General features: G+C 57.4%; 1 protein-coding gene across 1 annotated transcript in view; it reads right to left on the reverse strand.

The window, feature by feature from the left end:
• Nucleotides 1-1,041: 1,041 nt before the first annotated feature.
• Nucleotides 1,042-13,116, reverse strand: part of COL23A1 (collagen type XXIII alpha 1 chain) — a 360,958-nt gene continuing 348,883 nt past the window's right edge. The window contains exons 17-29 of the mRNA XM_058739053.1: nt 12,459-12,512; nt 11,764-11,808; nt 10,777-10,866; nt 9,889-9,951; nt 9,489-9,545; nt 9,194-9,220; nt 8,167-8,229; nt 8,028-8,081; nt 7,798-7,824; nt 4,591-4,644; nt 4,365-4,451; nt 2,516-2,554; nt 1,042-1,959 (exon numbers count right to left, since the gene is read on the reverse strand). Of these exons, the coding sequence (XP_058595036.1) occupies nt 1,885-1,959; nt 2,516-2,554; nt 4,365-4,451; nt 4,591-4,644; nt 7,798-7,824; nt 8,028-8,081; nt 8,167-8,229; nt 9,194-9,220; nt 9,489-9,545; nt 9,889-9,951; nt 10,777-10,866; nt 11,764-11,808; nt 12,459-12,512 (735 nt within the window). The 3' untranslated portion in view covers nt 1,042-1,884. The remainder of the gene's footprint in view (nt 1,960-2,515; nt 2,555-4,364; nt 4,452-4,590; nt 4,645-7,797; nt 7,825-8,027; nt 8,082-8,166; nt 8,230-9,193; nt 9,221-9,488; nt 9,546-9,888; nt 9,952-10,776; nt 10,867-11,763; nt 11,809-12,458; nt 12,513-13,116) is intronic.

Below are 13,116 nucleotides of genomic sequence, written 5' to 3' on the forward strand. Positions count from 1 at the left end.
CTGCATAGTGAGGAAGCCACGTAGCGTGACCTGGGCAGACTCCCCATACTGGGGTTTCCTTAGTGTTACCCCTCGGAAGCAGAAGACCTGAGATACCATCACTGCAGGCCTGTTCTTGTCCGTACTAACCTGGATGTGCTTGGTTTTGTCATCTGTGAAATGGGCACCCTCACTGGGTTCCTCCCCCAGGGTCATTATGAGGACCAGCTGCAATGAGGGAAATACAAACATCCTGCAAGACTGTGGCCCTGGCTTGGTCTTAGAGTGGAGAAAAGAGAAGGGATTCCAAACCAAAAACGCTTCCTGGTGCCTGACCTGTCCTAGGGGTAAGCATTGCTGTCCCATTTTCCAGAGGAGGTGGCAGATTTGAATTTTCTAAGATGGCTGCCACGAGATCTACTATCCCATGTTTTCTCCTTAAAGATGATGTTGGCACTTTCCCCTTGAATGAGGGTGAGCCTCTGATTCTGGCAGGAAGTGACACCATCTGATTTCTGAGGCCTGGCTGTAAACGGTGACACAGCTTGCTGCCTGGTCCACCTGGCTCATGCACCGTGGGGATCCAGCAGCTGTGCTGGGAGGAAGCCCAGACCACACAGAGAGGTGTCCTGGCTCTCTGAGGTCCCAGGTAACGGCCAGCATGGGCCACCATGCGTAGGAGAGCTTGAGTGACAACTACACAGCTGAGCCTATCACCCCTAGAACTGTAAGAAAGAAACATTGCTGTTTTAAGGTAAGCTTTAGGGTGATCTGTCATGTAACAGTCATTGGCCGTTGGATCGGAGGAGAGTATAGGGAGTCCGTGACATGATGACTGGATGGAGGGCTCAGCCGGTACGTAGCCGGCCAGGCCTTGAGTCTGTCTTTCTAACACCAAACCCTATCTTTGCCCTGACCCTGAACAGCTTCCTCTGGTTTCTGGGGGGGGAAGGGGAGGCTCTGACCCAGGAATTGTCCCTTGTACCTGCCCAGCCAGCAAAGGCCAGGCTGAAACCTTGCCCAGAGGTGCTCAGGGGCAGTCTGCAAGGACAGGCACACCCAGACACACACTGTGGTTTATTACGCGCAGCGATAACCGTCTATACAGAGAAAGGAGGCAAGCATCTGGGCTGGGGGTGACAGCTGGGAGCCCCTGTCAGAGGTGGGGGAGCCTCTCCTCAGAGCACGGTGGCCGGGGTTGCAGACCCCCTGCTCGGGCTGGCCGGGAATCCACCCACGCCTTTTTCGTCTGCACAGCTCATCCGAAGGACCATTTCTGGCAGGCTGACCGGAGCTCTCCCGGGTGGGAGAGTTGGGGCAAGAGGAGACCCCCAACTCTGAGCTGCGGGCCAGTCTCCTTGGGCTGGCAAAGTCCCATCATGACCCTCTTCTGGGTGCAGCAGCCACTCCAGTCTGGGACCCGCCGTCCTCCACACTCGAGGATCGAGAGGCTCCTTGCAGCTGGGTCCACAGGTGGTGGTCTCCTCCGGGCCAGAGGCACGTGTTCTCATGACAGGCTAGCTTCCTGAGGCCCACTGAGCTTGGTGGGAGTGGGGGCGCGGCGTGCTCCCCAAAGCTTGCAGCATCCAGCTGCAAGTGCTGGGCAGAAATCTTGTCCTGTCCCGGTGAAGCCAAGGCCCAGAGGGGCCCCAAGGGGCGGGCAGCTGGCTGTGGCCAAGTCCAGAGGCCAGAGAAGCTGGGGCAGCTGCGTTTGTCATCCAAGCCCCGGACCTTTCTGGATGGGGTGGGCCCCAGGGCTCCAGAACCTCAGGGGACAGTCTCTCTGCTAATCAGGTGGCTGAGGGCCCAACCCAGCATCTCTGCAGCCCCTCCTGAGCCAGGCACTTTCACCTTCGTCTCCTTCCCAGGAGAGCCAAGTCCCATGGCTGCCCCTTGGGTACACAATTACCCTGGACCGGCCCGTCCCCTTTCCTGCCAGCTCCACATGCTGATTGTTCCAGGGCTGGGCCAGGCCATGCTCTTAAATGCGACAAGGCCGCAGGTGGTGCATCCCGTGAAAAAAAGATCAATATATTACTGTTCTGTTTTTACAAAAATTAAAAACGTCCACACGCATCTGTACAGGTTGTGAGCTGGGTGCGGGGGTCACTGGAAGAGGAGGGAGAGACTGAAGGTGAGGAGGGAGGCCCTGCCCTGATCTGAGCACCCTGTCCTGCCCATTTCTTCTAGAACGGGCACGCCCCCAATCCTCTCATGCCCGGCTCTTGGCTTTCACCCCCTCTCAGTGGGGCAGTTTGGGCAAAGTCCCAGGGGGGTGCAGATGGCTTTGCACTGGCTGGGCCAGGTGCTGGGCGAGCCCCGACTGACCGACAGGGTGGACTAGTCACCTGGGACCACAGCCCCAAGCCTGGGGCCACACGAAGGGAGAGTCAGAGCTGGGGTCGTGTCATCCCAGGGAAACCTGGCTATTCAGTCACTGTGTGGGGAACCGCAGACACCCAGCCCCTGGGGTCTCCCCCACCCCCACCGCCGCCCTCCTCACAGCCTGTCCTAGAGACTCCTCCCTGCAAGGTACCTTATGCCAGCAGCCAGGCACGGGCAGCCCATCAGGGCCCTGGAAAAGAAAAACGTTTCAGTGGGGATGGGGGTGAGGGACTTGATCAGCTCCCTACACTCTGTACACCCTTGCCCTGTGTGTAGGGAAGCAGAGCTGAGGGAGTTGCCACACGAGGCCACTGGACCCCACTGAGGCAGGGCCCGAACGCCTGTCCACCTGGGTAGTCGGGTCACAAGACATGAGGGCCTCTCACTGGGCTTGTCCCGAGTGCAACCCCATGGGGCTTGGTTTGTTGGGACACTAGAGCAGGGACAGAACCAGGGCACTGTGGCCAGCCAGGAGATACCGAGGGGCTTCATGGCTTCCTGCCCGCAGCCATGATGGTGGCTCCGGCCCCTTACACTGGGGGGGCCTGAGAGCTCTCAGGAGTTTCTCCAAGAGTGTTTTGAAGGGCAGTCCAGGAAGCGGGATCCCCCTCTGGCCTGTCCTGGTCCTTGTGTCTGGATCTGGGTGGCAGGGCAGAATGAGGCTGTCAGGGTAGAAACCGGGGTGGGGAATGGGGGTTGTCTGGGGGTGCCAGCATGCCAATGCCAGCCCAGCACTCAGACACAAGGTGGGGTGGGGAAGGTTTCTAGGGTGGCCTGGAGGGTGAGGGAGCTGGGGAGGGACCCATCAGGCAGCCTAGAGTCTTTGGGGAACCCCGGGGGGAAAATTCTTCATTCCAGAGGCACACACGGGAACACATTCCATGGAGCTGCCAGACATCTACCAGGGTCACGGGCTGGGGCCCACAGGGAAGTGGGGGGGAGGGGCAGGAAGGAAAGGAAGGCAGGTGAGAGGAGGGGGGGGTAGAACAGTGGGCACAGGTGCCCGGAATGCACAGCACAGCACACAGCAGGCCAGACCGCATACCACAGGGCAGGGCCCGCTGCCCCTCGCCAGGCCCCTGGAGCCCGGTGCCCCTCGCTGGCCTCCAGATTTAAGGTTCTCCTGTTTCAAAGACAAAGGCTGAATGACCCAGAGGGAAGTCTTGGCCCCGGGCCTGGAGTTTCGAGGCTGGGCCACCGCGTCTCTCCTCTGTCCCTGCACTTTTTGAATACGGTCACCACCCTCCTATTTCTCTCAGTGACTCCCCAAGACCACCTAGTGGCCCTAGAGGCAGGGCCTAGTACCCCCACTGCTTGGATGAGGAGACTGAGGAACCAGAGGGCTGGTGTGACTCACGGGCAGTCAGAGGACTGGGCATCTGGGGTCCCTCACCCTGATCCCCCTTTGAAAGGCAGCCAGCACCCCTCATGGCCGGGTGGCCAGGTATGACCATCTGCTCAGTCTTAGTGTGGAAGGCCCCTGTTTTCCCTTTCCTGTCTTTTGTGAGCTCCATGGCAGAGTGTGACGTGTGGACCCTCCCAGCCTTCCGGGGAGGGGAGTGAACTGTGGTAATTTCCGGCCTGCAGTCCAGTGGGCCTCAGGGGCTGACATGAGAGAGAAGGAAAGGAGGAAGGTGTGGGGAGCAGGGAGGGACTTTGGGGCATGCAGAGGGGGTGCAGGGGACGCATGGGGCCACCCATACTAGCAAGGGACACCCACCCAGAGAGGTGAGGGTGTCCTAATCCTCTGTAGTGCCAAGGAAGCTGAAAAGAGATGGGCAGTGACCCTGGCAAACACTGAGGGGGTGGGTCCCCCTGAGGCACGCTCAAGGTGGGGAGTCAGGACCAGAATGAGAGAGGTGCCTCCATGATGGCAGTGACAGCTGCGGTGGTCTCTGGGGCCTGCGAGTGAGCTCTGAGGACAGGGAAGACATTGGCCTGACCCTGGCCTGAGGCGGCAAAGACCTGGGTTGGGGCTCCCATTCTGCCCCGACACGTACCACCGGACACGGCTGGTCCAGGCCTGGTGGTCCCGGCTCACCCTTCTGGCCCTTCACACCTTTCCGGCCCGGGACTCCTCGCTCCCCCTGCACAAAGAAGGAGATGGGTGTGTGGCCAAGGCTGCCAGGTTCAGGACCCCTCCTCCGCCTCTCAGAGGGATGGGCCTCCAGCTGGCAGCCACCCCTGCCCTGCTGCGCCCCCATCCCAGCCTCCACCGACCCCCACCTTCTCTCCACGTTCACTCCGGTCACCTTTCTCTCCTCGGGGTCCAGGGAAACCCTGGAAAAAGGAATAAAATGAGGTTTGAGGTTTGGTCCTGTATCTGTTCATCTCTGTGCCTCCATCACTGCCCCTTCCCCATGCAAATTTGTGGTACCCACTGGCCCCACTCAACTCCTTGGTGACACGTATGTTCGGCACGAGGCTGATTTCAAGAAAAGCATACATTCAGGACGCTAGCACTGCTTCCTCCAAAAGAGAACACTGGCGGTGTCTCTGGACAGAAGCCCTCAGGCAGACGGCTTTCTCTCGCACGTCACTGTCACATGCTGCTGGCACTGGCCCTAGCTTGGTTAGGGACAGAGACCCAGGAAACTTGTGGAAGTTTATGTCACTATCTTTGATGGACTCAGAAATGGTGACCTTTGTTGAGCCTTTGGCTGAATCTCTTACCCACCTCTACCCACCCATTCATCCATCTGTCCATCCACCCATGCAACCAACATTTTTTTAAAACTTTTTAAAAGTTTTTATTTATTTTGAGAAAGAGCATGGGCAGGGGAGGGGCAGAGAAAGAGGGAGAGAGAGAATCCCAAGCAGGCTCCACACCATCAGTGTGGAGCCTGATGTGGGGCTTGAACTCACAAACCGTGAGATTATGACCTGAGCCGAAACCAAGAGTCAGACGCTTAACCAACTGAGCCACCCGTGTGCCCCTGCAATCGACATTTCTAAGCATCCACTAGGAACTGGGCTGTGGGCTGGATACTGAGGACAGAGAAACAGATTTGATGTGTCCCCCTGCCTTTATTTTCTGTATCTTATGTTTTGACATCTTAAAAATTTTGCTGGCTAGGAAGAGGCTGCCCCTCCCTCATGTTGAGTTTTGGAAACAGCAAAGGGCTGGTGTGGGGCACACCTTTTATATGTAAACTGAAAACCCCCAAATCACTCCCTTTATCTGCCTCTCACACAGCAAGCTGAAATCATCCCAAGGGCAGGTTGCAGGAAACTAGGGACCACCCCTACAGCCCGGAGCCTGCCCAGATTATTCATACTAACTAATCCTCAAGTGTCTCTCCTGCTCTGTCTTGCCTTTCCCAAGGAAGCCCCAGTAAAAGCTCTGGCTTAAGCTGCCCCCCACTCCCTTCTACCTCTGGACCAAACCTGGTGCTTCTCCATGTGCCCTGCCTAGTGAGTGAGCCCTTCCCTTGGGAAACGTAAGTAACATATTTTTCTTCCAATGGCATTGGCCAAACTGTGTCCTCAGTCACCTCCACAAATTAAAACCCTGCAGTTACAAATGTGACACTTCCCTCACGGTCTAACATGGCAGGCAAGAGGATATAGAAGATGATGGTCTATGCTCAGTGACACAGGATGAACCAGATGCCATTAGGTCCGAGGGAGAGGGGCTGTTCTATCCAGGTGTGAGGTCAGGGAAGGCTTCTGAGCACACTCCCCATGTCTGCTGGGCCTGGTGGAGTGGGCGCAGGGCCAGAGGCTTGCCAGGTAGAGCCAGTGGGCTCTGAGCTCAGCTCCAGGCCTCCCAGAAGGCAGCCGTGGCCACACTGCTGGTGGCCCGGTCTCTTTAGCTCCACTACCTCCCTGACAGAGCCTGAACTGGATTCAGCATTGGTGTCTTCTCTGGACCCTTTTCATGGATGGAGCATCATCTTCCCAATCAGAAATTCTGTGTCTACACTTGCTCTCCCAGGTGACATTCTCTCCTTAAAGCCTAGGGTGGACACCAGAGTCCGTGCAGCCCTGCATCTGGTCACCATTGCCCTTGCAAGAGCCACCTGATTTTCCTGGGAGCCACCCTCCCTTCTTATAACCCACTGACTCCACTCCCAGCTCCTGGAGGGAGGATGTGACCCGGGCTGGCCAATCAGGGCGCTGCATTTCTCACGGCAAGTCATGTTTCAGCATTGACCCAACTGGGGCCAGAGAGAGGTGATGAGACTTTTCTAAAAGAATACAGAGTGAGGCAAATGGTCTTTCTCCAGCGTTTGGGGCTATTGCCTCCACCTCATTACCACATGTAACTTGAAATGACACCCCAACAGAGAAAGCACAGACGGGAGGACGAGAGGGTGGGTTGTGTGGATCCACGCACTGTCCCTCTGGATTTTTTTAAATTTTAGAGAGACAGTGTGCACAAGTGGGGGCGAGGGGCAGAGGGAGAAAGAGAGACACAGAGAGAGAATTCCAAGCAGGCTCCATGCTCAGTGTGGAGCCCCAGGTGGGGCTTGATCCCACGACCCTGGCATCATGACCTGAGCCGAGATCAAGAGTCAGACACACAACTGACTGAGCCACGCAGGCACCCTTGGATTTTTCAATTAGTAATCAGTTTAAGCCAGTTAAATATTTTTTAATGTTTATTTTTGAGAGACAGAATGCAAGCAGGGGAGGGGCAGAAAGAGAGAGGGAGACACAGAAGCTGAAGCAGGCTCTAGGCTCAGAGATGTCAGCACAGAGCCCGACATAGGGCTCAAACTCATGGACCACGAGATCATGACCTGAGCCGAAGTCGGACACTTAACTGACTGAGCCACCCAGGCACCCCAGTGTAAGCCAGTTTAAACTGTTTTCTGTTGTTGGCCAAAGATCCAATCAACCTCGAGCTAATACTTCCTCTCCTCTTCTTCCCTCAGTAATGTCTAGCTGAAGCTTCGGCATCTCTCACTAGGATATTGCAACAGTGCAATTTTTAAATGACACAGAATGATATAGGATGACACAGAATCCAAAGCAGGCTCCAGGCTGTCAGCACAGAGCCTGATGCAGGACTTGAACCCACAAACTGCAAGATCATGACCTGAGCTGAAGTCGAAAGCTCAATGGACTGAGCCACTCAGGCACCCCAATGCATCATCCTTCTATCCATTTATCCATCACCCATCCATCTATCATCCATATATCCAACATCCATCCACCTATCACCCATCCATCTGTCCATCTGTCCATCCACTATCATCCATATATCCATCATCGATCCATCGGTCCATCCACCCATCATCCATCCATCAAGTACCTACTCTGGGCTATGAACTAGACTTGGCATTGAGGACACAGGGGGAACTTGGAGTTTCAACCCTGGAGAAGGGGGTCACATCCAAGTCGCAGATCAGGTGACTGTATGGCCAGCACGGGGTCAGAAGCTACACACAAGAAGAGCCTGATCACAGGGAATGATGAGATACTTACATCCAGGCCTGGCTCCCCGGGTCGTCCCTGAGGAGAGACAAAGAAAGATGTGAGGGGGCTGGGGAGGGGGTGCCGGGAGCACTAATGGCTGGGATGTGCAGCCTTGTGAATTGTCCACAAGCCTGATTTCTGGCCCCGGGACAGTGTGGTGTCAGGGGTTGAGCCACCAAGGCCGAGCGACACCACAAACATGTGGCCATACTTGGGGGGTGTTAAAGGAGGGTGGTTACCTTCTCTCCTTTGGTTCCTGGCAGTCCAATAAGGCCCGGCGGGCCAGCTGGCCCCTGGGTGGAAAAGGAATGGGTCAAGAAGCATGACAGTTATAGGAATTAGCAGCCTGGAGGGATGGACAAGGCTCGTGACACTCACAGGCAGGCCGCTGGGGCCTCTCTCCCCTGACACGCCCTTCTCTCCCTTTGCTCCGTCCAAGCCCTGCAAGCCAAGAGGAGACAGCAGTCAGTGGGGAGGGGTTAGACAGACAGCAGGACAGGAAAGCTTGGGGCCTCAGTGACAGGTGGGGATGCAGGGCAGAGGGACAGACTCCAGGCTTTCAGGGGCTTGACCCCAGCTTCCTTCCAGTGCACATAATCGGAATGAACTATGAGTGTGTGCACTTTACCTTTCCCCACCCATGGGTGCCGTCGGTCATCATGGGAGATCGTTGTGGTCACACCCATTTCACAGATGAGAAAAGAGAGGCAAGAGAGAGGGGCAGGGACGGGCCCAGCCACACAGCCAAGAAGCAGCAGAGCTGAGGACCAATCGGGTTTCTGAGCCCCAGCCTTGGACCTCATCCTTAACAGAAGCTGTCTCTTCTAAACACGATCTGGGGAGGCCCTTGGGACAAAACAGAACCAGAAACAGCCCATCTGGTCGGCCACATGCTTGGCCCCACTCAGCTGGTGGGAATCATGACCAAGTCCCGCCGGCCTCTGGGCTGGGGGAACGGAGAGGTAGTCTCTCCCCCAGGGTGCATGAGAGAGAAGCCAGGCATGGCAAGCAGGGAGGCCAGCTGGCCTCCTCCAGGCAGGGCACGTGGGCAGGCCACATTCACGGTTTTAATTTAAGAGCAGAGGACATGACATTATGTAATACACAGATGCCCAAGACTTCATGTCCAGGCTGGGGGCAGTTAAGACGGATGTGTGCATGAGGCAGCAGACTAGTGCTCGGGCAGGGGGACAGAGCCCCAGTGTGGGGCAGGGGATGCTGGCTCCAAGGACATCAGGGAGGTTGTACTCCAGGGGATTCTGAACATTCAGGCCCTGGGATAATGCGGAGCTGGTCTGGAGCCCAGTGTGGGGCCCTCGCTGCCCATTAGCAAGGCTTTCTGGAACTGTCTAGGCTGTGGGTCTGAAGTGAGTAGGGGGGTTTCCACCCATGCCCCACAACTCACCTTGGGACCCTGGATTCCCTGAAGGCCCTGGAGGAGGAGAGAGCAAATCAGAAAGGCCATCGGGCTGGGTCCAGTGCTCGGAGCCAGGTTCCTCTTACAGTGGGTCGCAAAGGCTCATGGGCCACTCACTGGCCTCCATGGCCCTGACCTCTGTGGCCTCCCAAGCCCAGACCCAGGCTCTGCCATATTGCTTGATGTGGCCCCTTCCCCACCGAGAAATCCCCTGGGCCACAGCTCTAGGCCTGGGCTCACTACCCTCTGCATGTCCCAGCTACTTTAAGCCAAATGCTCTTACCATGGGGCCTGGGGGACCAGGAGGGCCTGGGGGCCCTGGCTCCACTATGATCTGAGCCTAGGAAGCAGTCAGAGGTGGATTAGTCACCACCACCCCTCCCCCCATCATATGTCACCCACCCATACTTGAACACATTGGATGAGCACTCCTGGGGATGCTGGGCCCTGAGGCACTGGGCCGAGTCTCCTTCCTGCCCCCAGAAGGGCACACTGCCTAGTGGGGAGCCCAGGGGCTGGCCTTTGGGTTCTCAGAGGGGCCTCAGTTGGAGGACATAGCCGAGGCTCCCCCTCCCCCTCCCTCGCTGCCCTTTGGTTGCCTCAGGCCAGGTGGCCTTTCTGTCCCAAGGTTTGGGGCCGCAGCCGGTCTAAGCTAGGACCCTGGTCCTCAACAGCCCCCTTACCAGGCTCTCCCGTAGGTTGTCAGATGCCGACTCTCCCTTCTCCCCCTTGGGGCCGTCGGCGCCCTGCAGGACAGGATGGCCTTCAACCCTTTCCGTCCATCATCAAAATCCCCACCATGGTGGTCAGCACTTCCCCTGCCTTCCCCATGAGGCCTCCAGCCTCAGCAGTGAGTTGGCCTTTGTAGCTTGAAGTATTTTCCCTGAATCAGTGACATGCTCCGGGTGCCCAGCACAGGGAGTTTGGGGAGAGCACATTGATAGTGGTATAAATTGTGGGCTCTGGAAGCAAAGACCCGGGTTCAAACCTGGTACCACCTCTCTAGCTGAGGGAGCCTCATGGATGGACACCAGACGTGAAGAGGTGGCATCTGGGGGTTGTTTGAACCCCAAACTCTTCCGGTCCAGTCACTATGACGGTGATAGATAGTGGACATTTATCACCTGCCAGCCACCCTTCTCAGGCCTGTCGTGCATGCCCTCACAAGTGGGAGATTATCACCCCCATTTTGGAGGTGAGGAAATGGAGCCCCAGGGGGCTTAGGATGCTCGAGCAGGGTTCCAGAGTCAGCAAGAGACAGAGCCGGATGCGAACTTGAGCGGTCAGCGCGTGTGACCTAACCACTGGCCAGCTGGGCTCCACCTTTGCGGAGGCCTCGGGAAACAGGTGGTAAGTCCTTATATGGAGGAGGAGATGGGGCTCAGAGGGTCTGAGCAGCATGGACTGTCAGAGCTTCCTTTCAAAGGCTCGGTGACCCTGAGCTGCAGGGGGTGGTGGTGGTGCTGGCAGGGCCCCAGCTGCCCCCCTCCTGCCCCTGTAGCTGCTCTGGTGGGCATGCATCTGCCTTAGAGCCCCACGTGGGCAAACAGGGGGGACCCAGCCACACCTACCGGGAGGCCCGACAGGCCCATCTCGCCTGCCTCCCCTTTGGGTCCGGCCGGCCCCACCTCTCCTGGGTCGCCTTTAGCTCCTTTGGGACCCTGTGAGCCACAAGAACAAGGGGTTGGTGAGGCTAGCAGGCTCCCTTCCCCACCCCAGCGGGTTCCCAGAGCTTAGTCCTGGCCAGGCCAGACCCCCACTTCTTTATCCTGGGCCCCTGGCCCAGGTAAGTGCAATGAGGAGCCCGAATGAAGACGGGGCGCAGGGTGGGCCAGTGCGTGGAGAGGTGGGGTTCGGGGGACTGCGCAGCCCCTGAGGGGGCACTTATGGGGCTTGGGGTCAACCATGCGCTCACATCTCAGAAGCTGGTGGTGGGAGCCCCCAAACCCCCCGTACAACCCATCATCCACTCAGTGCCCCTTCTGGCCACTCATTCCCTCTCTCAACCAATCACATACTGTCCAAGGTGGGTACACTAGGGACCCAGCACTAAAGACACTCCCTGCGACGCCCCTGGCACTGTGGTGTGTCAGTAGGATCACACACAGATATACACTTACAGGGACACTAAGAGTGCTGATAGCAACGGTAATGACATTAGCTACCACTCGAAGACTCTGCTATGTTGTGCCAGGCACCCACCCCGCTCTGTTTTCCACACACAGAATTAGTTACCTCTCACAGCTGTTACCACCCTCACCTCCGGGCGAGGAACCGAACCGAGGCTGCTGGAAAATGAGCAGCTTGCCTGAGGCCTAAGGGCAGACTCAGGACATGCACACAGGCAGCACACTCTGTAATGTGGCCCCTCTCTAGCTCTGTACACACACACACACACACACACACACACACACACACACATACACACGCACGCACACATGCACACGTGCATTCATGCACACATGGACGCACACACACATAACATGCACGAACACAGGCACACACGAAGCGCAACACTAGGCACCAGCATTGCCAACCAAATAAAAAGGCCCAGAGACCTTCTCTCCATCGATTCCCGGGGCACCAGGCAGTCCCAGCTCGCCCTAGGAGGGAATAGAAAGCAAGGGGGGTTACGGTGTCCTGTGGTCCTGGAGAGGGACTTATGGCTGGGCTGCCCCCCCGCCCCCGGCTGCCGGTTCAGCACAGCGTCCCTGGGTCGGGTCCCTGGAGTTAGTCAGGTCCAGGATGGTGGCCATTGGGTGCCCGGCCGCGTGCCAGGCATTGCCCCCCTGCTCTTATCGTTTCCTCAGCTCCAATGAGCAGATGCAGCCCAGGGCTATAATCTATAGTCTGGGAGGTTACAGGTTTGGAAACTGAGGGTCAGAGGATTAAATGACTCATTCCAGGCCACACAGCCCAGGCTGGGACCAGATCTTGCCTGATTTCCAAGTCTTAGGCTCTTTCTCCTGCGCTAAGCAGGGTGTAAATGATGTCTACAGGCTATGTAATCTATGGGATTTGGGGATGTCTCCAGGGTTTACATGTGTGAATGAGGCTTCCCGGGGAGGAGCTAGGGCTGGGAGGAAGGCGGCCAACTTGGTTAGGAAGGAGCAGGGCCCCTTTTTCTGAGCCCCTAGAAGCCAGGCTGGGATGCCAGGAGAGAAGCAGAGTGAGCATGGCAGAGAGGAGAGGGGAGGCGGGTGCTGGAGATAAGGGGCTCGGGGTGAGGCCACACAACTGCCCGTGAACTGACCTTGGCTCCGGGGATCCCTGGTGGCCCTGGGGGCCCCTGTGGCCCGGGAGGACCCTGTATGTGAAAGTCAAGCCGGTCAATGTTCAGGCAAAGTATCCCCCTTGTTGCTAGCTCACCCCTTCCACCCCAGGGATCAGGGCTGTGTCCGGCTGGCCTGTAGGAGGGTCAAGGACCCTCACAGCCTGCTTCCCACCCTGTCAGGTCAGGCCCTCTTGTCTTGTGAGGGGGCAGGGTGCTGGCACAGGCACTGGGTGAGATACCACAGTGTCTACTGCCACAGAGGGTCCAGAATCCCTCTGCCTTCAGAGCTAGTATCCCCCAAAGACAGATTTCTTCACAACACTCTTCTGCTCAAGATCCTGCAAGAGCTCCCTGTTGCCTCTTGAAGCAAGCATAAATCCCCCACTGGCATTCAAGGCCGGCCAAAAACTATCCCTCACAGTGGTCCAGCACTGCCCTCTCTGCCCCTCCCGTGAGTCCTGGGCCTCACGGGTAGGGGATGGTGTCTCTAGGTCTGACCCTGCTCCCCAGCTCCTGTTCCCACCCAGGCTTCCCACAGGCTGCCTGCCCACCATGGCTCATCTGCCACCTTCCAGAGGCACCCTGCCTAGACCCTCACCCCAGCAACCTGTCCCCTTCTTGCTGGCACCTTCGTTGA

This window comes from Neofelis nebulosa, chromosome 1, assembly GCF_028018385.1.
Source record: "Neofelis nebulosa isolate mNeoNeb1 chromosome 1, mNeoNeb1.pri, whole genome shotgun sequence".
Classification (NCBI taxonomy): domain Eukaryota; kingdom Metazoa; phylum Chordata; class Mammalia; order Carnivora; family Felidae; genus Neofelis; species Neofelis nebulosa.